This window comes from Clinocottus analis, unplaced genomic scaffold, assembly GCF_023055335.1.
Source record: "Clinocottus analis isolate CAN_PGR_092001 unplaced genomic scaffold, fCliAna1.0.p SCAF_12, whole genome shotgun sequence".
NCBI lineage: Eukaryota > Metazoa > Chordata > Actinopteri > Perciformes > Cottidae > Clinocottus > Clinocottus analis.
The window spans coordinates 10,198,191-10,224,688 of record NW_027175843.1 but is presented as its reverse complement, the minus strand read 5'-3'; the positions used below and the strand labels follow the sequence as shown (position 1 = coordinate 10,224,688).

The 26,498-nt window shown below is 42.4% G+C and overlaps 1 protein-coding gene across 2 annotated transcripts in view; it reads right to left on the bottom strand.

The window, feature by feature from the left end:
• Window positions 1-25,791, bottom strand: part of LOC137782682 (FERM, ARHGEF and pleckstrin domain-containing protein 1) — a 49,484-nt gene extending 23,693 nt beyond the window's left edge. For both annotated transcript variants that reach the window (XM_068572207.1, XM_068572208.1), the window contains exons 1-2: window positions 25,557-25,791; window positions 21,796-21,992 (exon numbers count right to left, since the gene is read on the bottom strand). In XM_068572207.1, coding sequence (XP_068428308.1) covers window positions 21,796-21,975 — 180 coding nt within the window. In that variant the 5' untranslated portion in view covers window positions 21,976-21,992; window positions 25,557-25,791. The remainder of the gene's footprint in view (window positions 1-21,795; window positions 21,993-25,556) is intronic.
• Between the last annotated feature and the right edge of the window lie 707 nt (window positions 25,792-26,498).

Below are 26,498 nucleotides of genomic sequence, written 5' to 3'. Positions count from 1 at the left end.
TGTGTGCACCACCACCTCTCTCCAGACTGCCCCATGCAGCGCAGAGGGAATCCCACCACCACAAACCAGGCGTTTCCTTATGGTGATAGCAAACATACTACACACACATGCACACACACACACACACACACACACACACACAATAAACCAGCAGGCAAAACAGCCTCTGTTTAAATTCCGTTTCCTGCACCGATTTCGACAAATGTGCTCTGTGGAGGCTGCAGGAACAAGAGCGGCAGGATCCAGGGATGGCTGAAGAGGGTTTCTGTCTCACTGGGGGCACTCTCATAACCAGCCCTATGAATCAGCTGTCAGTGTAAAATGACCACGAGCCAAGCAGAGATGGGTAAGGCACAGGCTGATTAGAGCCAGCGCGGGCTTGATTAGATGCAGCTGTTGCAGACCGGAGTTATGGTGCGGCCATTTGACACGGCAGCCGCCGACACAATAAGAGCGCTGTCGTTAATGAAGCACCAGACACAGAGATTGACCGTCAGCACGGCACAGTTGCTCAGAGGACACCATTAGTAACACAGTCCTTATTCTAAAGTCTAAATGCAACAATGTCATGATGAAACGATAGTAAAAAAATATGTTTTTAAAAACAACTTAAAAATGAGACACACAAGACAAACAGTACACAGAAATGTGGATATTGGTGTTCACTTCATCTCTGATTCGCAGGCCTTTTTCACTGCAGATGGTTTGGCTTATCATAACAGGAAAAGCACAAGTGTCTGAGTAAATCATGACAACATGTACAATACCAGGACCTGGAAACTGAAGCAGTAGAATATAATTCAGCCATCGTTCCTTTTATTATTCACACGTGTGATCTTTCTACTGTGACACGTAAAAATATCTCCAGTAAAAAAGGTCTAAAAACTGTTTATATAACAGCATCTTGTCAGTTACCTATGGAGCCAACCATGTCTGGTCACACTGCCTTCAGTGAACTGTTAATGTATCAGAAACCACACAAGGCACATGTTATTGATGGCTGTTGATGGCTGCCAAACGTACAAATAGTCAGGGTCCAAAGAGAGGCGAGCAGATGTGTGAGGCACTGCTTTGAGATAAATGATAACTTCAGCAGACAGACAGGCTCAAATTGTTAACACGCTCGTATTAGTGACAACCACAGTGTGCAGCTAATGCCATACATTCGTTTTTTAAAGGTATTTTTGTTTGGCCTCTTGCGGACACCTACATTAATTTTGTGTACCAAATTTCATGACAATCCACTCAGTATTTGTTGGGATATTTTAAACTTCCAGACCAACCAACAGCCGAGCTTCGACATCTCACTTTGGCTTGCTCGAGTTCATTTAGAAAGGTAGAGAAACGCAGGAGAACCAACAGACTGTAAAATCCTTCTGTTGGTTCCCAGAGTTTGTGGTCAGAAAAGATTTGAAGTAAAAAGATAGTTTATTGTGTCAATATAACGTTATTAATCCCTTAATTCTTACTTATTATAAGATTACTTTTTCATTTTTCTCATTCTGATCTAGACTCTGAACTCCACTAATCATACAAAAATGCCCATCGTGACAACTGTACATGAATGCGGATGGATTGCAAATGCATGACTGTGCTGCTCTCACAAAGCAGAAGCTGTGACTTCTTCCCTCCGATGTACAGCTGACACAAGATCTCTCATTCCTCTTTCTATCCATACATGTGATGCGGCGTTCCCACCAGCAGAAAGGTTACAGTCTTAAAACCACATCATGCTCAGCGGATGACATTTCTTTCATCATCCGCAATGCCAAGAAAATGTCACCAATCACCTTTTTTATTACCTCTATCTATAAAATCACTGGAGCTAGTTTACACAGAAGCAGCCAATTCCCGAGTGAGACGCTGCATCCTGATTCAGCATCTCAGTCCCAGGCTGGGGAGTGACGGTGTAGGTCTGAACATGGGCTTATAGGATGCTACTACTGTCTACATGTGTACGAGCGCTAACATGCCCGCCGCGCTACACTGACCTCCACATGCTCCGACTGACAGAGGAAGGCTAAATAAAGATGACAGCAATGTCTACACACATGTCCACTTGGGTTCCCCTTCAGGGTAAAACAAATACACCCCTCCCCCAAAACCCCACCTCTTGTTAGTAAGCTCCTGTCAGCACAAACAACCCCATAAAGGTCAGGTGTAAAGTAGCTTCATGTTGCTTCCACTCTTCCCCTCCAGGAGTTGTTGGTATGTTCCACTTCACTTGCAATAAGCCAGGCTGGGCAGTGCTCACCAAACTCTTCCTGGGGTCGTGTGGTGGGTGGGTGGCATGAGCGGTAAACAGACTGCCAATGCCTTCAGGCTCCAGGTCGGCCAAGAGAACAAAGAGAATGGTTGAATATGTGAGTCTTGGGAGTAGAGTAGAGGAGGAGTTGATGTTTTTTAAAGCAAATGGTTAGCCATTGTTGGACCGGATATCAACATGGGATTTAAAAAATTTGCTTCCATGTAATATTGTCTTGCATCTTGAGAAACACCGGTCCAATGGCACCTTCTGGTTCAGTTATATATTGACAGATCTTGGAGCCGTCATCTCACGGCGGGAGGTTTTCAGCTTTGACATTCAGCAACATCACAGGAAGCTAACCAAGGTCAAAGATGAAAGAGAATGTGATTTAAAGTGTAGAATAAGCAAATCAAGTAATGGAGTGGGAAAAGGTCCCCTTTTGCTAATTTAACTACCTTCAACTGCTTAACTAATAGGGCTTCCAACATATTTTTAAAGTTAAACAAACAACATTCTCAACTGACTTTTGAGGCCTTGAAACTGACTTCAGGAAATTCATTTTCACCTTTCACAATTTTGCATGTGTGAAGGAGAACAAAAAGCCTCAAGAGTGATTAGAGATACTTTTAAGCGAACCATGGATGTTCTGATAACACTACCCAAGGCCGTGCTGAGATTGCAGAATTGTTTACACTAACAGGCAGATACATTCCCACACCTAATTATTCTGGTGCTGTTATTGAAAAGATATGTGAAGACTGCATTGTCTTTCTGTCCCATACTGCATGGGTTCTGTCACAATGACGCAAAAAAAGACAGCCATTTAAAGTATGTTAGAGCACATGTAAGCATCTCTGCATGTGCTGTGGTGTGAGTGAGTAATCGCAAGAGCAATTGTAGACGGTGTGCTGTAAGGGAGGGTAGGACAGAGAGGTCAGTGGCAACTAAAGCTCATTGAGATTCAGGTCATGTGCTGCAGAGATTCCCAGGGTGACTCGACTATAGCGGGAAGCTGACAAAGAGAGAACAGTGGAGGGAGGCAAACCTGCAGATAAGCCTGTCAAATTACCTGCATACCCCTCACAGCACATATGGACATGTGACCAGACCATGCAAATGTGTGCACAAGTGTGATCGTAATTAGGACAGCTTTAATATAATTTAAACTAAAACATGGTGTCGTACCCTGTCGTGTAACGTTTACAAGTAATTAAAGGATAGGCTTTTCCCACATTTATGTGTTTCTTCCTGCTGAATATGAGAAATATCAATAAAGAAATGAAAAGTGATGATTGGGCTGCCACAGTTGTCAGGATCATTCTGTCACAGTAGGCCAGCCTCCAGGCCCCCATAGGACAACCATGAAAATAATACCCCCTGGATTCAATAGCTCCTGCTCCTCCTGCTCCTCCTCCTCTATCATATTGATTTTGCATAAAGAATAATTAAGCGTCCTGTCGTGACCGCTGTGCTGCTGAATACCTAACGGCACATAGCTCTGGGCAGTTGTGCGAGGACCTCCCACTGTTAGTCATTACACCATAAATCAGAAGGAAGATCTAACAGTTGTGGGTTTGCATCTTTAGTGCAGACAACAAGCAGCGACAGAGATTCAACCAAACATGCCAACATTCTTTGCTTTGCTTGCAAATATAAAGTCCATGTATTATGTTAAACATGCACCGCACAACTCTGTGTACATGGAGTATCATTAAAATAAGCAGAGGGCAAGCGAGGGTTTTCAGTCAGCTGGAATTACCCCCTCAAAAAAAGATTGGCCTGGATTTTTTCTTCATCTGCCTGAATCCTTTTCAGGGAGCATCGCATTCTGAACCCATGCTGGTTATTCTGCACTGCCACCCCTTCCCAGAGCAGGGATTACTGTCACTTGAGGAGAAGGGGGGATACGTCACTTCACATTTAGGCAGAAACTCCACATTTAGTTTAGCTAGATAAAAGCAGACTGAGGAGCTGAATAACACATTTGAACAGGGCTATTACAGTGCTATCACAGATATTTTTCAAGAAGGAAACAGCTAGAAAGACTTTTGTTCCAAAAACAAATATTCACTAAAAAAAAAATCCTACTTTCCCGTAGTTCCAAGTTACAGGTTCTAAGTTATCTCGGGGAATGAATACAAAACAGATCTTTCTCACCAAGTTGATTCAAAACACCTGATACTATGCTTGCCACACTATAAGTGCTCCCTTCATTACATTTGGAAATAAAACAACATTACAAACCTGAATTGGCGATTAATCAGGTAAAAGTACTCGCATGGATGTGGCTGCAGCCAGTGGATCAGTGCACATCCCTAAACTAGAAATACATGCAAGAATAAAGTACTGTAATACCATGCACAAATGAATTTGTATTAATTAATTGTGTTTTGGAATTTACTTTTGTTAGACTACTGATGTTATCTGACTGGCAAAAAGCAATTTTTGAGAGGGAATATGTAAATGATTTTAAGAAAATTGATTAGCAACTACAGTGTCCGCGCCTCATTTTTGTGTTAAGGGAATCCGCACCACCCAAAGAATTAAGAGTCAGCTGTGAATACTGCAGACCAGAGCACTGTAACTGTGAAAGCGGAGGCAATCAATAGGCTAATTAAGAGATTCATTAAGTGTAACTGTGTGATACAACTCCCACAAGGCCAGGCCATGAAAGAGACGAGGCTTTCATGTACACTACTGTTCAAGAGTTTGGAGTCACTGAGAAATGTCCTTATTTTTCAAAGAAAAGCACTGTTTTTTTTCAATGAAGATAACATTAAATTAATCAGATATGCACTCTATTCATTGTTAATGTGGTAAATGACTATTCTAGGTGGAAACGTCTGGTTTTTAATCAAATATCTATATAAGTGTATAGAGGCCCATTTCCAGCAACTTTACTCCAGTGTTCTAACGGTACATTGTGTTTGCTAATCACCTTAGAAGACTAATGGATGAATAGAAAACCCTTGAAAACCCCTGAGCAATTATGTTCGCGCAGCTGAAAACTGTTCTGTTGGTGAGAGAAGCCTAAACATTTGAACGATAGTGTATATAGTCATGTCAAAGAAATTAATTAAGAAATAAATTCAAATTAATAATTTGGATTGATTAAATAATAGGTACCAAGCAAGCCTCGGATGGTCTTATAATAAATAAAAACATCAGTGAACTGAATCAGAGATTATCTAGTAGACTACACATAGCAGGGTGAAGATTACATCCAACACTCAACCTCACTAGCAGAGGTTCCTCTGAGAGGACGACGGTCTAAATTAATCTCAAACTGACCACCAAAAACTGAAAATATTTCATAATGGCACCAAAGTCCTCACCAGTCCTCTGCACAAGAAAGAAGAAAAACTGAAACCCTAAAAAGTCACATCCAATCCACAATCTGTCAGAGTCCACCGAGCCAAAGCACAAACCAACAAGGGCTCCAGTTTCATGGTACCTATTCCCAGTAAACCAAGCCAGTGCACACAAGTATCATTTACGTCTCCACAGAGCGGTACACTTCCCCTAAGATCTGAATTCTCGATCAGCTGTGGGGCAGTAGTCAGAAATGTATGCGTCTGTAATTGTGTGGGCACATTCTAAACCAACTGTTTCAATATTTAGTTTCCTAATTAAAACATGTTAAGCTGCTGGGACTGTAAGACAATATCAGAAATCTCAAATTAATGCCGGAGCAGTTTAAGAGACAGAGGAACAGCTGTTGAATTAACAATCTGGGCATTGGCTGAGACAGATCAGTGACAGGCCAGGTATACTTCACTAACACACATGGTTATCGGGCACATGCCAGATGGGGCACATTGTTGTGGAAACATTAATATCCACGGTTTGTTAATTAAATGCAAGTAAATGTGCCACCCTGGCTATATAAACAGCAGCTTGCTAATATTGGAGCAGACACACTGATCTACATAACCACTGAGACGTCCGCTTACGTGCTGCGTGTTGGAGAGATCAAGACCGTGAGAGAGCACGTTCATAATATGGGATGTCATTAAGGTACGGCGCATGAGCATCAATAGGAAAATTAATATGTTGATTTCTGATGTGCCAAATTTAAATTCAAGAAATATTAATAATCCCAACGTGTAAAAATGAAAAGGCAGCAGCTACAACAAGGAGGAGGCGAGATACCAAAATATTAGGACAAGCAACTGTGATTCAACATCGGGTTTGATTTGGGCTTGTTTGGTCGATACGATGCATCCCACAAACAATAAAATGTGCCATAACGTTTTCATCAAGATTGTTTTCCCCTTAATGTGCATTAGTTCATTGTGGGCAACATAGTCTATCAATTGGCACCATAACTTCACTAGACGTAAATAGCAAGTACCTGGTTTAAGCATATTCAGAGAATAGTCAGATAATATGCTCAAAATGATTTTTAATCAATAAAGCAGAAAACGTACTACATCACGATTTATATGTAGATACTACGTCTAAGGTTATGTTCAGCAAGAAAAACAATTCTAGTAGCCCAAGGTTCAGATTTTCAAATTCATGATTAATGTACGATAAAGACATACAGCATTAGAAGCTGTAACCAAGACAACATTGTAATCGCCTCTTGAAAAATTATTGAAACAATGAATCAATCATCAAATTAGCTTCCAATTATTTTTCAGGAAATTGAGTAAAGAATTAAATCAACTCATGTTTTTGCATGTAAGTCTACCTGTACCATGACGGACAATTACACCCATATCACCCACTCCTAATTAAAGCTGAAACTAATGATTATTCTCATTTATTTATTTTAAATTCCTTCAATTTATTTGATTATTCACAGTCCAACTCACAGTCTAACTCTAATGGCCTCCGCCATGGAGAATATGTTTCTGGTTTGGTTTGTTTTTTTGTCAGCAGGATTATGGGGGAAACTGGCCTGTTTTTAATGAAACTTGGTGGAAGGGTGTTGCACGGGTCAAGAAAGAGCCGGGGCGGATACACATTATTTTCTCGCTTTTGTTAACATTGCAAGACAGAGCAAGTGAAGTGGATGAGAATTGGAAGCTTTCCAGAGCTGCAGCAGGCAGGTCTCTCTCGAAGAAAGTGCTGGTTGTTGGATCTGTCCTGCCGCACATTCGCTTCCACATAATCTCCACCAGTAATAAATAATGACAGCTGCACATGCTGCTTTACTGGTGAGGCCAATCAATTGGCCTCCTCAAGATTAGCCTTAAACTACTTATCCACCAGGGTTGCAAATCCAGAGGCTCTCTGCCCTGTGATGTAGTCGCAAGATTGTACTGATGAGCTCTGGTGACCTCGCATCCAAAACCTTGTCAAATCTAGCCACATTTCATCCCAAACACATGTAGTCTTTTTTTTTTTTAGAATAAAAGGAGGTTGAACGCTATTAAATCAGACCAAACATAAGCGAATGTTGTTGTTTTTTTTCAAAAGTAGTCAATAGCTGCAGAAACACTATCTCCTTTTTTTTTTTTTTTTACATCTTTTAATGTTTTCACAATTAACCTCTAATCACCACTTGGCAAGAGTAAAAGTGTTCTGGGGTTTCCCGGTCAGAATATAGTTGACCTCAGAGCACGCAGATGTAGAGACACAAGCCTCAGACCAAGGCTGCACTTCCTGTGGATGAGGATTAAGGTCAACAACTAAGAAAGCACTGAGTTAAAAAAAAGCACCCGTGATGCCGCTGCTATAACCAGTGATCATTGAACTCAAAATAGGTGGTCATTAGATCTTTAAAATATACCCCAACCAAAAGTTAAATAAGTGTGTTTTTTTGGAGAACACATTAACACACAGCTGCCTTTATTGATACTTGTGTTTCTGCAGATTTTTTTTGTTAAATGCTAACAGCAGCATACTAACATTATTGATAAAATGTTAATGTTTAGCAGGTCTAAACCATTAAAAAAAACACACACACACACACAGTTTTACTGGTGGGATTGTCACGTGTAAAATATTACCAACTCCAGCTAACTGACCGATTGGTAATGCGCATGTGTAAATTCTGACTGTAATGAGAAAGAAGCGACATAATTCACTCGTTAGCTACTTCCATCATAGATTTCCAAAGCGAACCACAGACTTGATATTGGATCAGTGCATATGTGCCAATAGACAATTGAGAATCCAGGCTGTATCGGAGCAAATCTGAAGTTCTCTAAACAAAAGTAACTAAAGGTACCACATTTCATGGCAATCCATCCAGTTGTTAAGACGTTTCACTTGAAACCATGATATGTCAACCTTTTGGGTGGCGCGAGAGGAAAAGTCAGGGAATCACCAAAGCTAAAGGGAATCATCCTCTCATAAACAAACCAGTGTGAAAGGGAGCCCAGTCTGATACTTGGGCTACTGAGGTGTTTTCCTCTCTGGATCGATCCGACACATCCGTCAATAATGCTCTAATTGACTATTTAGACAAGCCCAGGAACACAGATCGGCGACACACAGTGTACATATATAGTAACATAGTTTCATCACTACATTTGGCTCTGACAAATCAGTTTTACATTTAAATGGTAATCCATCCAATCACAACATGTATTGCTTTAGTTTTCCTCTGTTTGGGTTGTTGCTGACAAAGTATGTATAAATCTCAGCAGGTGGTAGGAGACCTGCAATGAGAGGTATGCGATTGGGTTTCAGGAGCACTCTGAGAAACTAACCAGCGCGGTTCGGACCAGGAGTCAAGTCCCTTTGACACATCACATTCCCTGCAGCTTCATACTGCACATTTTAATGCAGCACAGTTTAAAGCCTCAGCCGTCTGCGTGAACCAGCCCATGGCGGCAGCATTAGCACTTGTTCTGCACAGCGTGGCAAATGTGGACGCAGTCCTGAGGTGAAATCTCACATTCAAAAGTTGTCGGTGGAGAACTCGGGCACAAACTCAAGCTGGCAAACACATGCGAGAGCCGGCGCAGCCTCTGTAAAAGGCAGCTGTTGCTCCATGTCTGCAGGCCACCAGGTCCAGCAGGAATTTGGGCCTCTGTGAATGACTACAGAATACCAATCCCTCTCCACTGGAAGACAGAGCAAGACCAGTTACCATGGCAACATAAGGGAAATTGTGATTCCTAATCTCTGAGGAAAAAAACAATATCTTTACACGAGTCTTGTGGAGCTGAAGGGGAGCATGCGCTTACGGTTAAATTATCAGTAATTATCGTTTCATTTCAATCATTCTATGGAGCAACGCATGCGCTACATTTAGAGGTGCAGCGTTTCGCTCCATATATACACACACCCAAATATTGTGGTAATTACTGTTACCATAACCATGGTTTTTGGAAGCCAAAACACATAGGGGTGCAAAAACCACGCCCTGTTGATCATGGCTTCTCAAGCACACCCAGAACCATCTCTACGTGCCATGACATTAGTGAGGCTTTAAACCACACACGGCTCTGGGTATGGTAACACTGGCCTCTTGCTTTAAGAGTGCTGTTTAAGGGCTCTCAGAGACAGAAACAACCCACTCTGACTAATTTAACCACCCATGAACAATAGATGAGGAGGGAACGTGAGTGTTTCTGCGAGTAAGAGGTTTAAGACACAAGAGGTTCCCTCTTAAGTGTTTTGGTTTTGAATGCATGCCTGGGGTTCGTCTCACCAGGGGAGGTCAGCGAGCCAATGCTGGGTGCAACCCTGGCTCTCCAGCGCACAATGCTGATCACTTTTTAAGATCTCCATGGTAACCTACATTCTGCAGCAACATGCCAACCCTCCTCAAGAGAAGGTTTAGTTCGTAGTGTCTATATATTAGTTGCACGTTGTATATCCTTCATTGGCTGGTATAGTAATATCTGAAATTTTACTGCAAGTTTTGTTTCATATTAAAACACTGCAAGTGATCTGTTTATGCTGTATGTGATTTGCTTTATTATCCACAAGGAAAGTGAGGGTCGAACAGGGTCACAATTCTGCAAAACTTATCAAACTATTGGTTCCTCGGCATTCACACTTTGACTCTTGCACTAATAATATTATCTAAACCACATGGTTCACATTCGACTCCGCCGTCCGTATAAGTCATTTGAGAGTAATTTCACTAATCAAATATATATGTATTAGGCTAAATGCTTAGACACTGTCTGTCTGTTTAAAATGACCAGTAGGTCAACTAAGTGGCCAAAGACCCAACATTTGAACTGCATGTAATTAATTAAAATTAAATAAAGCAAGCTTGTCACACTAAAACCACAAGACATGCGTCTCCAGCTGAAAGTAAAAACAAGATGATTAGACTACCAATCCATTCCTCTAAAAAGCCAAAAATATGCATGGAGACACAAAGAAGAAAATGTACAAGAAGTTTGAAAAACTCATCTTTAACTGTAAGGTGAGTAGCAGTATGTGAATCAAGCTGACCATGTGTCCGCCGTACTTAACATGGCTGACCCTGTTGTTCAACTTCTGCAGCTCACAAGGACTCAAAACAGCAAGAATTCATTATATTACCAGACAGCTCCAGCGAGCGACTTCAAAAGCCCTTGCAGTGACAGCTGATGTTGAGACTCCAGAGACCTTAAATGCCCAGAAAAGACCAGCTCCCTGCTGCTTGTATGAAAGCAGACGCTCCCTGGGAAAAATCTTTTGATATCTATTAAGGGGCATTCCCACACTGGAGCCATTGACAGAGCTGTGATTCTTCCAGCGCTGGACTTCCGTGTGTCACCTTCCAATAGAGACAGCCAGAAAAAAGTTCAAAAGTTGGGATGCCTGGACTGAAACCCAAACATGCCGAAATAGAGGAAAGCAAAAAAACAGCACAGATGAAAGCCTCAGGTTTGCTGCTCTCGCTGGTAGCTTATGTAACAGTTCCCACTTTAATAAGGAGAGGGGGAAAGGAGCGATTGTTGGCAGGTCAATGCCTATCCCCCGCCGTCCCGCCAACCCCCCTCCTCAGAGCACACACACACACACACACACAGTTTTGCTACATTCACTCTCCCTCCCACACATCTCCTCCATCTACCCAAGAGACCCCAAATTCAATTACCGACAGGCAGCAGTGGTAGGCAGACTCAGCTGCACAGGTACAGCTGAAAGGAATTCTGATTTGCAAAATGTCAAGCAAATGCATCATGGGAACGGCTTCACTGCGGGCAGAGCTACAGCGCTGACCGAAAAACAGAGCTGGGGTGAAATGAAGCAATTTGCGTTTTATTTACCACCGAGGCACGGCAGAAACTTAACATGAGAAAAGAAGAAGAGCAGCATGTGTGGTGCAGCAGCACATGGCTGTATCTTTCTAACTGATAAGAGCATTTCAGGAGATACAAGCATGGAAGGTGAAGCCACAGCACCGGGAGTAAAATACGGCACCACCGGATAAGGATAATCCCATGATATCACACCAGGCAGGTCCTACATGTTAATTAGCCCCCTGAATCTCAATGAGAAATTCATAATTTATAGCAAGGCGACAGTGCTGCTGTGGCAAACCGGTTCCTACGAGGGGTTCACCCTTAGAGAGCAGAAGGACATCACAGGGAGACGGGAGGCTAGTTAGGAGCAGCGCTGCTGCCACACCCATCATGTACTGGGATGTGGAGGGATACAGTTCCACAGTTCATGAGCTTAATGAAAGGATCAGAACTGTCATGAAAGGCTGACATTCAATGGACTTATCTATGGGAATAAGAAGTGAAAGGAATCCACCTTAATGCGTCCACAAAAAGATCACAGGTTATGTTTGCATACGCCTCATCCTTTCTTTGTGCATTGACACACTGTCACACGGGCAGTCGACTCCACTGTCTGAACCAGACAAACACGAGAACATCCATCTTGGTTACCATAGGAACAAGACTTATTGTAAAGGCATCACTTAGCCCGATGCACCTGTGCACAGTATAGAAAGCAGTGCGGCATAATGGTGGCGGTGGACAAAACCTGACAGCAGTGACAGCTCTCCTCAGTAGCTCTGTGTAGTCTGTCCTTCCAGGAAGCCGCATGAATGATGCAGAGTGAATAGCTTTCTCTGTGTTGGAGTGAACCATTTGAGCCGATGTTTGCATGCGCTTTATGGAAAATGGAGAGGAAACATATGATGGAGGTTTTAACCATTCAAGCAATCAATTGCTCACACTACTGCGATATAAATCCCCCATGCTCTCCTTTAAAAATATATATATTTCTTTTGGTTGCAGCATCTCTCACAGGAATAACACATATTTCTGAGAGGGAATTGCAACGCTTAGTTATGCACATTCCAACCAAATGCATGATGCATATCTGATTTCAACATGCTGTGAAGAGGCTGTGAAAAACACCCTAACAATATGGGAAAGCCAGGGTTGGTTATGCACAAGCATTCAGTCATATTATTCATCCACTGTCACCAAAACACTGTCATTCTGTAAACAGGACAAAACAAAAAAGGAAACACATTCTGTGGCTGCACACATGAATCCACAAAAGACAGCAATCTTAGGTATATGGGAAACTGAGGTTTCTGGTACTGTGGCCTGTCATAGCTGGGAGGTTACTGATTATTGCAAAAATAAAGACACTAAAGATCAGAACAACAACAATTTGCGATCCTATTTGTTTCACCAATTTCATCTCTAAAACAACAATATGTTAATACATTTTTTTTCCATGAAGTACCTTGGGTTTAGATAAAAACCTTTTAATAAATTAATCTGATAAAAATGCCGTTTATCCTTATGACTGAAATGTGTTTGATTTCCAGCATGTTAGTAGAGTATAACCAACAGCCACCACATAATTCCCACTGTTGCTCCTCTCCTGTGTCTCTCATCCTTCACGACCCAATTACATTTCGGGATGTGAGGGGGGAAGATGGCGCGTGGGAAAACAACCACACAACTCCCCCCTCCCCCCCAACAGTATTCCGCTGCTGGATTTTCAATTTCATGCCATGAGAGAAAGGCAACCAAGGGTTCAGAGTTCCTGTTTGGAAAGTACGAAAATATTTTCAGTCAGTGCAAGAATGATGCAAGGCACACTCACATTACTGAACACTTTTAATATTTTCCAGCCTCAATGTCTATCATTCACCAGAGGAAAGAACAAATAGAAAGCTGTCTTATATGCGCTGCATGTGGGAGCCTCCAAAACCACCACAGAACTGAATCTACAGTAGCACACACATCTTACATATTTTAGTTTCTTACAGTGACACCAAGCATATGACCCCCTCCCCCCAAATCCCTGCAACCCTTAAACACAATGCCATCTTTCAGGGAAACTGGGTTAATCGGCACTGCAACCAAGACGAGCTAATAATCCCTCACACCTTATCATTGTCAGTCATATTTTAAGTCAATGAATTTGAATATGAAACTTGCACACACACCCTGAGCCCACAGCGATGTCGGCTGTCTCCTGAATATGTTAGTCATAATTGGTGTGCAGCAGCGTATCCCCATGCTAGTGTTAGTGTCCCCCCCCCATCAGCAGATATCAGTGAAAGACAGAACTCCACAGCAACCGGCTCAGACGCTCCTCGTCCAACTCTATATGTCGCCATAGCAACCCGCACGTAGACCAGCGTGATTCCATGTGCCCTTTCAAACATGGACTCGCATAGCGTTGAAATTCATAGCGATGTATGTTCACAGAGAGGGCATCCTGCTAAGACCCGCACTGCCAGCTCAGAGGGAGCGTATTCACACACAGCTCAAAAGGTCGAGGCAGTCGTGCCAACGAGGTGCTTTCTGGCAGCGGCGGGAGGGATGAGCAACGGCAAATAATTTATTTCCGTGGCAGGAGGCCACAGAGAATAACGGAGAGAACAACAACAAGCTCAAAGTGGGCTAATGCGATACGGTCTTAAAGAATAGAAACAAGAAGTGTTTCCATTTTGAGGCTCCAAAAAGAGAGCAAATGTATTATGTTAGCTTAACAGAAAGCAGAGACACACATCAGATGTCTGGAGGTCAGTAATTCTCTTTCTGAACGTCTCCACAGTCGAGCCGCAAACACTTTCAAGGTGACATGAGTTCAAATTGGAGCATCGCTATTTATCGGTACACGGTCTGTAACAATCTTTCATTCACAACTCTCTGTAAGGATTACTAAGAATTAAGGGAGGGGCAGGGGATTGCCATAGTCATCATCTCCTCACATCTTTCTACTATAGAGCTATAGGAGCAAATTCACCCTGCACAACAGAGGCACACTTCAGGAACCTAAAAATGGCTATCTGCATCAGGGGAATGCTCCAGTCAGAGCAGAGTCAATCTAAATAGATCTCACTGTTTCTTGTGCATGACTCATATTAGGGAACGAGAGGACGGGGGACGGGGGGACGAGGGGACGGGGACGGGGACGGGGACGGAGGGGGGTGCTGGTGCTGGTAATGGGTTTAGAAAGCTCATTGACATGGTGGAAACTAGAGGGGAGGGTTGGATTTGTTGCCTTGGGCTGCGCAGCTTCTGTGCCATTCTCCCAAATACTCAAACAGCCAATCAAATCTAATTCGCATTCCTATTCTGCCAATGACAGCTCATCAAGAAATATTGGTGCCAAATCCTCCTCTGTGCCCAACTAGTGCAACCACCACCTCTGTCAGTTCCCCCCCAGTAAAGCGCCATGGGGCTGGGGAAGCAGCCCGTGTCCCCACGCAGCTCTGAGTTTAACAGGATTTAGCACACTGCTTCAAGAGTCGAGACCAGACGGCCTTCCTCCCTCTGAGCTCTGCCTCCGTTACAGTCGACATGTCACGTTTGAAACTGGAACACAAGATACTGAGAACCTTTGGTGGTCTGTAATGGGCACAAATAATATGTAGCTCGAATTTGAATTATGCTTACGTGTTACACCGTGCAGAGGCCATGTTGCAAAAGATGACATCCCTGTGAGTTTCAATTGCATTACTGATTGTGATGCTGCAAGTTAGCATTGATGCAGATTTTTTTTAATAGAATTAATACTTCCTAATAACAGCATACAAAAACCAGATACCAAGAATTTAGCCGAGCAAATGCTTAATAATCAGGGCAGACTTGTCTGAACATCTGAACATATGTTCTTTAGCATATTCAGCTTCAGCATGATCAGTGGGGAGGTATTAACCAAAAGCAAACATGTACTAATGTCAAAAAAAGAAGCTAAAATGTGTATGTTAATTGTGGAGTTTAGGAGGCAGATCCAGGATAGTGGTTTTCCACTCATTTCCAGTCTTTATGCTAAGCTGAGCTTAGCATAAAGCTGCTGGCTGTAGCAACATATATAATGTACAAATGTAAGAGTGGTACGGATCTTCTTACATAACTCTCAACAAGAACGTAAGTAAATGTTTTTCCCCAAACATGGAATCATTCCTTGAAAGCATGATATTCCTGTAGATCAACTGTTAACACTGCACCAATCATATCTAATGTTTACTTTTATTATTGACTGATCAGAAAAGTATTTTCCCAAATGAATTACAATACAATTCTTAGTTTGGTTAATAAAATGTTGGTGCAAAAATGACCATATACATCATTTATTATAACCTACTAAACATTTACTGCTGTAAGGAAAATGAATGGGGTGTGAAGATTCTTCAAAATCAAAATGTAATTGACACACCGATTCATGTAATTCATTTATTGTATTATATACCAATGGCGTTAGCATGGTGGTCACATTTGATGAGCACTTTGACCAGTAAGATGAAGCCTTAGCCAATCCAATTAATTAAGTAATTGGTACCCAGATCTGCAGTGAATATGTGGCTGCATATGCTCTTCTTATAACTGACTATGGGCATTTGGACATTGCTCTAAAAGGTGGCACCAACAGCAGAAACATCCCAGCTCCTCCTCCACGCTGCGGGCCAGTCAGTGACAGACAGAGCTGAAAAAAGCCCTTCGTCATGTTTCTACTCATTAAGACAGGACCTCATTGCCAGGCAGCGGACCACAAGGCACGCTAGAGCTGTTCTAATGGCCCTCACCCTCACAATGAATGGCTGCGGGCATATGGGGCGTAGAATGGCAACTGGTGGGACGATGGTAAGCCCTCTGGGCTGGTGTGAGAGCCTTGCTCTAAAGCATGCAGGCCCTTCTATTTGTGACATTGCTCCCTTTAGCCTCGGTGGTCCCTGCAGCCCTGTTAACATGCTTTAGTTAGGGGAATGTGGAAAAGAATAAAAACAAATCTCCCAAAGGATCAAATGTTTGTGGCCAGAAATAGGTTGAACATCACAAGCAGAGAGGATTTTATCTCATATCTCACTCAGTGCACGCATCTGTATCTCCTCTGCTGTGACAAATGTTGGAAATGCTTGTGATAAACTATGGATCCAGCCGCGGGGATGATACATCGAGATTACAGACAGCGTGGTCAGTGAGAGATGAATTACACCCTGTCACATGAACTCTGTAGCAAATACGATTGAGACTCAGTGAGTCGACCTCAGACATGCTTCCTGCCAGAATGTGGAGAGGGCTTTACATTGCTCAGGTATTTAAAAGGCATATGATAATGTTAGCTTTAATGTTTTCTACTATCTGTAGACACATCAGTGCGATATGTTGGAATGATGCATTATTAGAGGGTGATATCGGAGAGGCGGCGGGAAACATCTAAAATCCACAGATTTGTAATCTAACGTCACTGATCAAAAGCTAACGCTGTCACCCGCCCCCATATTCAATTCTGATACTCCCAATCTTCTACAGGCTTTGGAAAAAAAAAACTGAGAACATCTTTACTCTCATGATGTACAATGTTTTGGAACATGTACTCACTGGAACGGTGGCCCTTTGGGATAAACGATGTGCTAAAAGGTTCACAATGACAATGCTGATGTGCGTACTGGTGTTGAGCAGGTCGTGGTAACCATCCTGGTTTGACGTATTGAGAGTAAACTTGAAGTACAATTGAGGCTCATGAGAACTTCATTAGTTTTGCAAATATTCATTCATAAAAAGTATCGGTCAAATCAACATGTTGACCTGATGATGGTGCTGGATGAAAAGTCAGTGGATCAACAAAGTTGAAAGAAAACATCATCAGGAAACCATGAATACAAAGGTTTAAGTCAATCCATAAACTTGTTATTTAATATTAGTTTATTTAAGTTATTGCATATGTAACCCAGGTTAATAACACCTACTCCAAATCAAAAAGGCTAGAACAGTGGCCTAGTGCCTCTGGGGAAATGGTAAAGTTCACTAGGCTTTCCTGAAAAATTGCATAATGATCGAGGGCCAGATTCTGGATAAGTGATAATCTTGTCTCGCTTGTGGCATAAGAGGAAAAGACAGGGGATCACCAAGTAATTTAGATTTAACCTCACTAAACCATAAATGTGCATGGTAATCCATCTAACAGTTGAAATATTACAGTTTGGATCCAAGTTTGGTCCTCGCTTGGCTCAAAATGTGTTTTTCTTGTGTTTTAATTTGCTGTAGATCTAATCAGTAGTTAGGAAAGCAAAAGTAATATATTGTAGTTTAATGAGAATGTGCTGGGTAAAAAAACTAATACGGAAAGCAAATGAAAATGCCAAGAGGTGAAAGGTCAGTAATTTTGTAATTAATGGATTTGATATTTCTCTCTGCACTGCAGTTTTTCAAAAGGGGGCTGTACCGTGACTGTAATGGACAAAGTGATGGCTGGAGAGGACACACTGCACTCGCTTAGTCGCTCATTATAGTTAGAAAGGAAGAACAGAAGGGTTGTGTGTGTGTGTGTGTGTGTGTGTGTGTGTGTGTGTGTGTGTGTGTGTGTGTGTGTGTGTGTGTGTGCGTGTGTGTGAGATCTGAATTTCCAATTGAGAACATCTGTGTTGTAATGTCAGTGTTAATGGAAAGTACATTGTTAGGTTGTATTCATTAGTATTCTCTATTCTCGCCATAAGGTCCGGCTAATACAGCCCGACCGTTTCTTTCATTCACAGGAATGAACACGACTCTTCTCTTCAGTCTCCCTTCATCATTCTACCCCATCCCCCACCTCCTGCTACAATCACACTCCTCACGGGCAACTTTTGCCAAACCTCTACCAGCCATCAGCAAACATAAGCGTCAAAACATCAGTACAGTCAGAGTAAGTGTAAGTTCGCCCCGAGGACTGCAAGTCAGACTGAGGGCTGCAGTTTGCTGCTCCACTGAACTCTGAACATGTTAATTGGACGGAAGCAAGCTGCCCATTTTTAAATACTAATTCCATCAAAAGCCGTGATGAAAAGGGCAACTAAACCAATATTTTGGCAAAAGTGTACTTGGTATTTAATGCCAAAGGACAGTTGTCCGGGTCTGTGCAGCCAAACATCATCAGCATCAACACAAGTGTGTTCACAGCCAGAGTGCTAAGTAGGCCATAGTATGGTATGTGACCCATGAGATGGCTCGGTGGCTCAGTGGCCCCTTTTTGTTTCTGGACCATCTGATATTCTGCCCGCTGACGTGGAAACTTAAACCTCTGACCGAGAGGAGCAGGAACTGAAGCCTTTGGTGTCAGTTACAGCGTGAGGTCAGCTGCTTTTTGTTTTCTTAAAGAGACACATAGAAAAGCCTACCTTAAGTCAATCTGACGAGGAAATCACCTTAGATAAACCGCCTCTTCTCAAACATTACTGTATGTTCCCGCTGCGAAATAAAGGAGATAATTGCGTGACAAATGTGGTTTGTAGACCATGCAGTTATCTCACTTTACTGCTGCAGGGAAGAGACCATTATCAGCGGGATCTGAGATAATTTGATGTATGTTTTCTGTATCCTCCATCTCAGCTGGACTAAAAAAATCAGACATTTTTCTGGCATGTAGCTGACGGAAAGGAAAAGAAGTTACTGCTAAAGTTGAGCGACTCCTTTCATCCAAGCATCCTGCCAGAACAAATTATTGTGAGGAATCTTCAGGCTCAAAAGAAACATATCTTCCTCAACTCACCATGTGCTGTATACTATATACCCTGTTTTTGTTTGCATAAGCAACACTGAATTAAAATGTAAAAACAAAAACTCAACAGTTTTTTATTAAAAAGATAACAGATCTTTCCACCCCGAAATGTTAGCTGATGACTAAAGTAAATGTACTCCTTGCACACCTCCAGGCAAAGACAATATCTAGCCCGCTGAGATTTTTATCTCAAGTGCTGTCTTGAGATGGAGGACATAATGTGTGTTAAATTGAGCATGAATAAAGCTTTCTGCTAGCGGGGGCCCTTTGTTACACGAGTGATACTTCAGATGGTTTCTGCCCAGCATGTCTGCTGCAATGACGGCAACCATTCCAAGATCACCATCATCAACTAAACCTCACCATCATGGTCAGCTGTGGCCACAAGAAGGCCCACCGAGTAGAAGTGCACGGGCTACACATGCATTTCACCTGCTATGCAACATCTGTCTCAACACTCAACGCAACTCTCACTGCAGTGATTTTTCATTCCAAGGACAAGGATGTTGTTTTGTAATCTCTGTAGCAAACTTCATGAAACCTTTAAACAGACTGAGCAAAAGACGGATTGGACATGAACCTCCAGCTGCACTACCTGCACTATTACCACCTTTCTGCACTCATATCTCAAATAAATTGTCCATCCATTTGCATTGTCCCTATATACACATACACATTATTTGATATTTATTTATATTGTAGGTACATGTTAGTGCGTAGTTTGTGTTCTACTCTTTTGTCTTTGGTGTCTTTTTGATATTTATCTTATTTATTGTATGCATTGTATTATAATTCCATGTCTGTGTACACACACGCCAATAAAGTTTATTCTGATTCTGAACAATGTAAAAACGATTTAAAGCACTAATGTGAGTGTTCTTTGGAGGATTGAGGAATCCCACATGTTGTGCCAACAAAACTCGGAGGTTCCTTAGAGAGGAGAATTTCACTGCAGGTTTTCACAGATTATGAGCGCTGAATAAATCCCTTAGTGCTCTGCCTCGTTTCAGATGGAAGCATTATTGGCTGGATGATGTTCAATTTTGAAAGGCCCGTATTAGTGGTCTGATTGTTGTAACCTGAGAAAATACAAAGCAGATGCAGCACATCTGCTTGTTGTCTTAAAAATGGTGTACTGAGTGAGACCATCAAGAATTTTGTCTTGTAAAACAAAAAAAACAAATAAGGCTTTACCGCCGCACTGAACACAAAGTACACACAAAGTAATGTGGGTTAAATGAGGTCAATCAAACAGGACCTCACTGTGATAATCAAGTAAGCCTTGAGTATTAAGTACGACACATGATACCACAAGAAAGATTAGCAGTCATGCACAGGGAGCTCCGCCTCCCGTTCTAGGAGCAACATTTACCCAGACTGCATTGGGAAACAGCCAGAGAAACATCCACTGTACCCTCCATGCTCACCAACTGTCAGTAGAGCTCAGCAGAACTAGTCTCAAAGCAACATTCATTTACATTTAATGGCTGCTGCTGTATCCGTCTAACTCAATCACCACTTTCCTCTACTCATCTTGTTCTTCTCTTCCAGACAGGAAGGACGGTGGTCCCAGACTGGGACTTGTTCTTCTCGTTTAAGACAAAAGAACAGTCGTTTCACTGACTCCACCTTGTGTTTCTGCCATTAAATCAGCGACTGAGGACCTGACTGAGGACCTTTCTAAAACACCACAAGCTCAGAGAATCGGTGAGGGAAGGTGTGCCGACGATCTTTAAGTTTTCTTATTGCCTTTAAGGACATTGTTGGCATTATTTTATATATGTTATGTCTGTACAACAATGTGCCTCATTTATGTGGCTAATCTTTTTTCTTTCAATTGTTTTCTGACAACAATGAAGCTCAGGTGAATGTGCTATATTAGTCTTTACACAGGCACAACTTGTTCAAATTCAAATTCACTAAAGAATGACGATATAAGAATGATAAAGAATATCTACAGTCTTGCCCTAATTATTTTTAAATTCAAGTTTCATTTAGAATGATATCTGCAAATGATCTGCTTCAATTCCAAACCCTCAGTTTGTAGAGCTTCAATATATCATCACGTAACATGGCCTTCACAATAAAGGCCTAATTTTAGCTCAACTTTAACATAATCTCTGCAAATTGCTTTGATACAATTGTCTAAATGCAGATCTCTGTGATGAGAAAGCTAATCCTCTAAATCCTGAAATCATGAATGGAATTTAAATGGCAGCTCCTCTCATTCAAAGACATCACATATTGTTGCCTCTTTTGTGTACCTTCCTTATGTCATTACATTATCTAACAAAGCACGTGAGGTAGGGCAGAAGGGTGAAATAAAATGATGTCCATCTTTCCCAAAACATATCCTGAGAGGTTGTCAGGAAGACATACATGTGTGGTTGTATAAGACAGCTGTAGATCAGCTTTGTGACAGTTTGGGAGTACGAGAAGCAGGGAAGATACACCACTACAACAAACTGAAGGAACCCTGATACACTGAAATGATTCCTCCAGTTTCACCCATGCATTAAACAATTTAACGTCATGCAGTTGCCATGCCAACCCGTTTCCAGACTGCTGCTGCTGCTATGATGAGAGCGGGACCTGCTTATTGGCTACTGTGCTATAACGAGGAGTCACAATCCGACATTAGTATTCCCATCAAGGAAAACAAGAAGGATTCAACAACTCACCGAGATGTCAAAGAGCTCCTCTGTGTCGTCCAACATACGGACCCTGATGGTGACATGCCGTCCAGGGGGCATGGCCGGTGGTTTGTGCCCGGGGTCCAGTGTACTGATGCCAAGAGTCTCTGGGGCTCCAAGACGCTGCCCTGCTCCAGAGGCAATTGGCTCTGGGTCTGGCTCTGCCATGCTGCTCACTGCCCAGCCTGCACAGAAAGCAGGAAAGGAAAGTCAAGCAAACATATGTGCATTCAGTCATTCAGTATGAACAGAACTGAGGAGTTGCAGGAGTAAGACGGCTCCTGTTGCAGAGCATCAGTGCAGGCAGCATGAGATGAGAGGGCAGGCTGCACAACCTGCTGTGTCACACGAACACAGTAATTGAAATGCAGTATTTGCACTCGCCCCTAATGGTTGATAATTGTTGCCTGTGGGAGAACCAATTACTGTAAATAAAAAAATTAAAGAATTCAAAGCGCAAATCAAGCAGTCCGAGTTTGATTTGACACCCAAATCACAAGGCCAAAGTGTAAAATCAAAGAGTCAATCCACTGATAATTGATGACGGAAGTTGTAGAAGACATTTAGACGAAACACAGACATGTACTTAGTTGGGTGTTAATTGGTCTCAAGGGAATCAAGGAAAATACGTGAAGACACTAAAAAAGATGTGGAAGGAATGAGCAGTGAATTTAAATAATCAGAGAAAAAAAATAATAAAAGAGTAAAGAAAATGTAATAGAGAACATTGCATAAACTATTTAAATACAGGTGTTACCACACAGCGTCCATGTTACTGTGTTGCTTTGAATTTAAGACACAGCAAATACCGGCAAAGCCTCACACGTTCCAGTGCATGTGGTACTTGGACCCAATACTTTTTCCAGGATACATTGAAAGATCGTATAGTAGCTAAACTAATTAAAAAAACAAAAAATTAGGATTTGACTTTTAAAAACACATAGGTAAATCTTTAAAATAGCTAAAGGTAATGAATAAATGGCTAGCTAAACAATAATGAATGAACAAATTAACGCAAATCATAAACGGTTGAACAAGTTGGCTAAAAGTAATGGATAATGGTTTCAAATAGATGGAGGCGTCAGTCCTTTAAGTGACCTCACAGGTGCAAACAAAGCAGTACACGGCTGGCCTGCCACATCCAGCAATATAGGATCCCATCCGATATTCAAATCAAAGAGGAGGTGCCAAATCGGGAGTAACGTGCCCTGTGGCTCTTTTCTTGTCCCAGGTGGTGAACTGCGCTCAGCCAAAGTTGTGGAATCGTTCTCTGTGGGTTGACACATGAGCAGGCTGCGATCCACCCCTCATGTATCCACAGCCAGGTCCCCCGAGGCCCTGCTGTCCTGCTTAATTCTCTCTCCATTGCACATTCCAGCAGGCTGATGTCATTCTGAGACCTCACCAAGTGCTCCATCAGAGTACTGAGAGGCCAGTGGGCAGTTGTTCAGCCGCCGCAGAGGTGAGTGACTGCTGCCAAGCTGAAGCTGAAAGCTGAATAAGGCATTTAAAAAAGAAGTGGATAATGTAATCCAGCAGAGTGCATAGAGGAAAATAGGCCAAGGACAGAGCATGCACTAAATTCTGTCTGATGATGGTCTGCCTGACGCTTAGAAGAGGCTCAAAAAACATTTCCAGTCAAACACCGAAAACTGTCGTACGAGTGATTGCCTGGTAGGCCTGCGATTAACGGTTACTTTCATTATACATTAAATTGTCAATTATTTTTTAAATTGACCGGTTAATCAGTTGGTCTATAATTAATTAATTATGAGAAAATGTCACAAATTCCCAGAGCCCAAGCAGACGTCTTCAAACTGCTGGTTTTGGCTGAACAACAGTTCGAAGCATAAAGACATTTCATTTGAAGTGATATGAAACAGGGAAGAGCAGCAGATCTTCCCATTTTTGAAGTCAGAATCATCTCGGTACTCATAACTTGCGTTGTGTCCTTATAGCTGGTACCAAAATATACAGATTTCTTAAGTTCCGAGGCGAACTAATATGTTAAGACTTTATCCAGTCTTTTATTAGTATATAACAATTAGTCATCAAACTAAAAATCAAATATGACATCTATCTAATCTTTTACACATGAACATCACGTTGGTTAAGATCAGTTCTTCCCTTATGAACTTATTCGTAAATTCATTCTTGGGTTACTTATGAATGCAAAAAGCAGAAGGGATTCAAAACATTTTGGATTCAACAGGCAGATTTGTTTCGTTTTTGTTTGTTTTTTTAAATAAAGAGCTAATGAACACCAACCAGCAGGGCCAAGTGTTAGGAGAGCACGCTCATCATTCGCACCTGTCTGTACACTCAGCAGACTAACACTCCCCCGGGCTGATGTAAACCACACCACATGCTGCCACCGGGAGAACGGAAACAAGCACATTATTCAATTCAAGACACGTCATTTACGGCATTTCATCCTCACGCTGTCATCGCTCACTTCCTCTTGTCTTGACTATTGGCAGGTGTGTCAAGCAGAGTCTGTGAATGCATGTTTGATATGACCTGCACATGCATGCCCACGTTACCAGACACTCTCCCAACAAAGCCCGAGTGAAACGGAGCACAGAGAAAGAGTAGACCGTGATTATTTCCACCAGGCCTGAGTCTAGCTCTGTGTGCTTATCTGAAGCGGTAACTCAGGTCCAAACAAACACACAACACAGTCACCAGTTAGCTGTACAGCCGGCACCTTGCTCAAGGGGCCACAGTGTCACATAAAAGCGTTGTCGCCCTGTATTCCATGCCTGAGGGACATTTACAGACCCCTGAGTGTTTCTCACCCTGCCTTTAACCTTGTTTGCTTGAAATTCCCCACAAGTGTGTAACATGGAGCTGTGACTGCTGGCTCATGGAGTCTCTGGGCTGGTAACAGTGGCTCCTCTGTGTGCAGGGGCACACAGGGCGTAGGGGCCCTTCAGTGCGGTCCAACACGGCACAGCTGGAATCCTTTAGTGACAGCTGAACGACCAGAAGCCAGGCCGACACAGCCAGCTGTCTACCTGAAGCTCCTCAACAACAACAAAAGAAAAGAAAAAGAGAGCTCAATTTCCTCTGCTTTCTGAAACAGTCACTGATACATGGGTGTGGCTGGCATTGCATGAATCACGAGAAGTTCCCACTGTATTATTGGCACGGTTACATGTGTTTGTTAAGTGAAGAGAATGACAGCCAACAAAATACATGCATGTTGCAACCAGAGCTTGGCTGCCATTCAAGCCTCTCCTAAAAACGGCCCCGGTGATATTTAAGAAATTAGTGCAAAGAAAAGGGTGAACTCCCCCAGCTCACACAGTCTGGTAGTGTGTTCACACCATTACTGTGATGTGGGTTAATAGAGCAGGCTGCTGTAATCCAGAGGACTGTGTCAGGCGGCACTAAATGTGGCATTGACTCACCTGGACACCTTTTGGAAACTAGAAGAGGCAGACATCAAATGCACCATTCCTGGTCTTTTAAATGTCACAGATGAAGCATTGCAGCTACACCTCCATACAGCCAAGGTGTGCAATGCAACACACACCGGAGGACAAAATAGGACATTTAGTGGCTGCAAATGATTATTATCTTTTAAAACACGCAGTGATAGTTATTCTCCTCCCTCGAAATCATCGGGATCATAAAACAACACGGCGAACATACTCTCAAGACTTAACCCTAATCTCATCAAACAAGTTGAATCACTTCCCCGAAGAGCACACAGGGTGAAGAGACTCGGGCTGCACGGCTCTTACCTCTTCTCTCGAAATGCGGCGTTCTCCCACACGTACGTACTCCCCCAGCTGAAAAGAGATATGAAGTTACATCCACGTCCAGCCGCAGCGGCTCAAAGGAAGGAAGGGGGAGCCCGGTTCAGTGTTCAGAAGCTGCTCGGACGGGAGAGGAGGCTTTCTGCGGTCGCCATGGCGGACGACTGAGTGAGTGCGCCGGGTAAAGACGGGATTACATTGAACCGAGTGGTGGATCCACTCCCGGTGCCTTCTGCTGAGACAATGAAGGAGGCGCAGCACCTTCACCTTCCAGGCATCACGCGGAAGAACAGCAGCACCATCTAGCGGCGTCGAGCGGAACTACCGCATTCAGATATTTAAGATTCAAGATATTTTTATTGTCATGTGCACGATGAAATTCATTTTTGCTCGGTCTTCCTTACACAGAGAATTACAAACTTAAGGTAAAAATTCGACATTAAATTAAGAATACAAAAAACATTCCTATAAATGCTAATAGTATAAGAAAAATTATGTTTTTTTTTCATTGCACAAATCCTCTTGTGACCCTTTCATAATTGCTGTTGAGTCCAATGCATTTTTTTGTGTTGGGTCCATGCAGTTTTAATTGGTATTGTTCTCGATGTCTTCTGCATTGTTTTATACACATTAGTCCAGAATCGGCCTGACACAAAGACTGACCCACCAGTGACTCACTGATGTTTTAGAGGCTAGTTTGATTTGCTCTATTAAACTGTTTGTTCAACCATTTCTCTTGGCACCATGGCGCAGTTCCAAATTAATTTAAGTTTCCCTTAAGTATAAAAAATAGAAATAAGTGCGTGAGTCAAGGAATGCCTTCAACTAATGTAAACACAGCTATGCATTTCAAATACTGTCAAACAAGGACCTGCCTAGATTTAAACAGATGCTGCTTTATTTAGATTAAGGAAGTTGGAGGGGGTA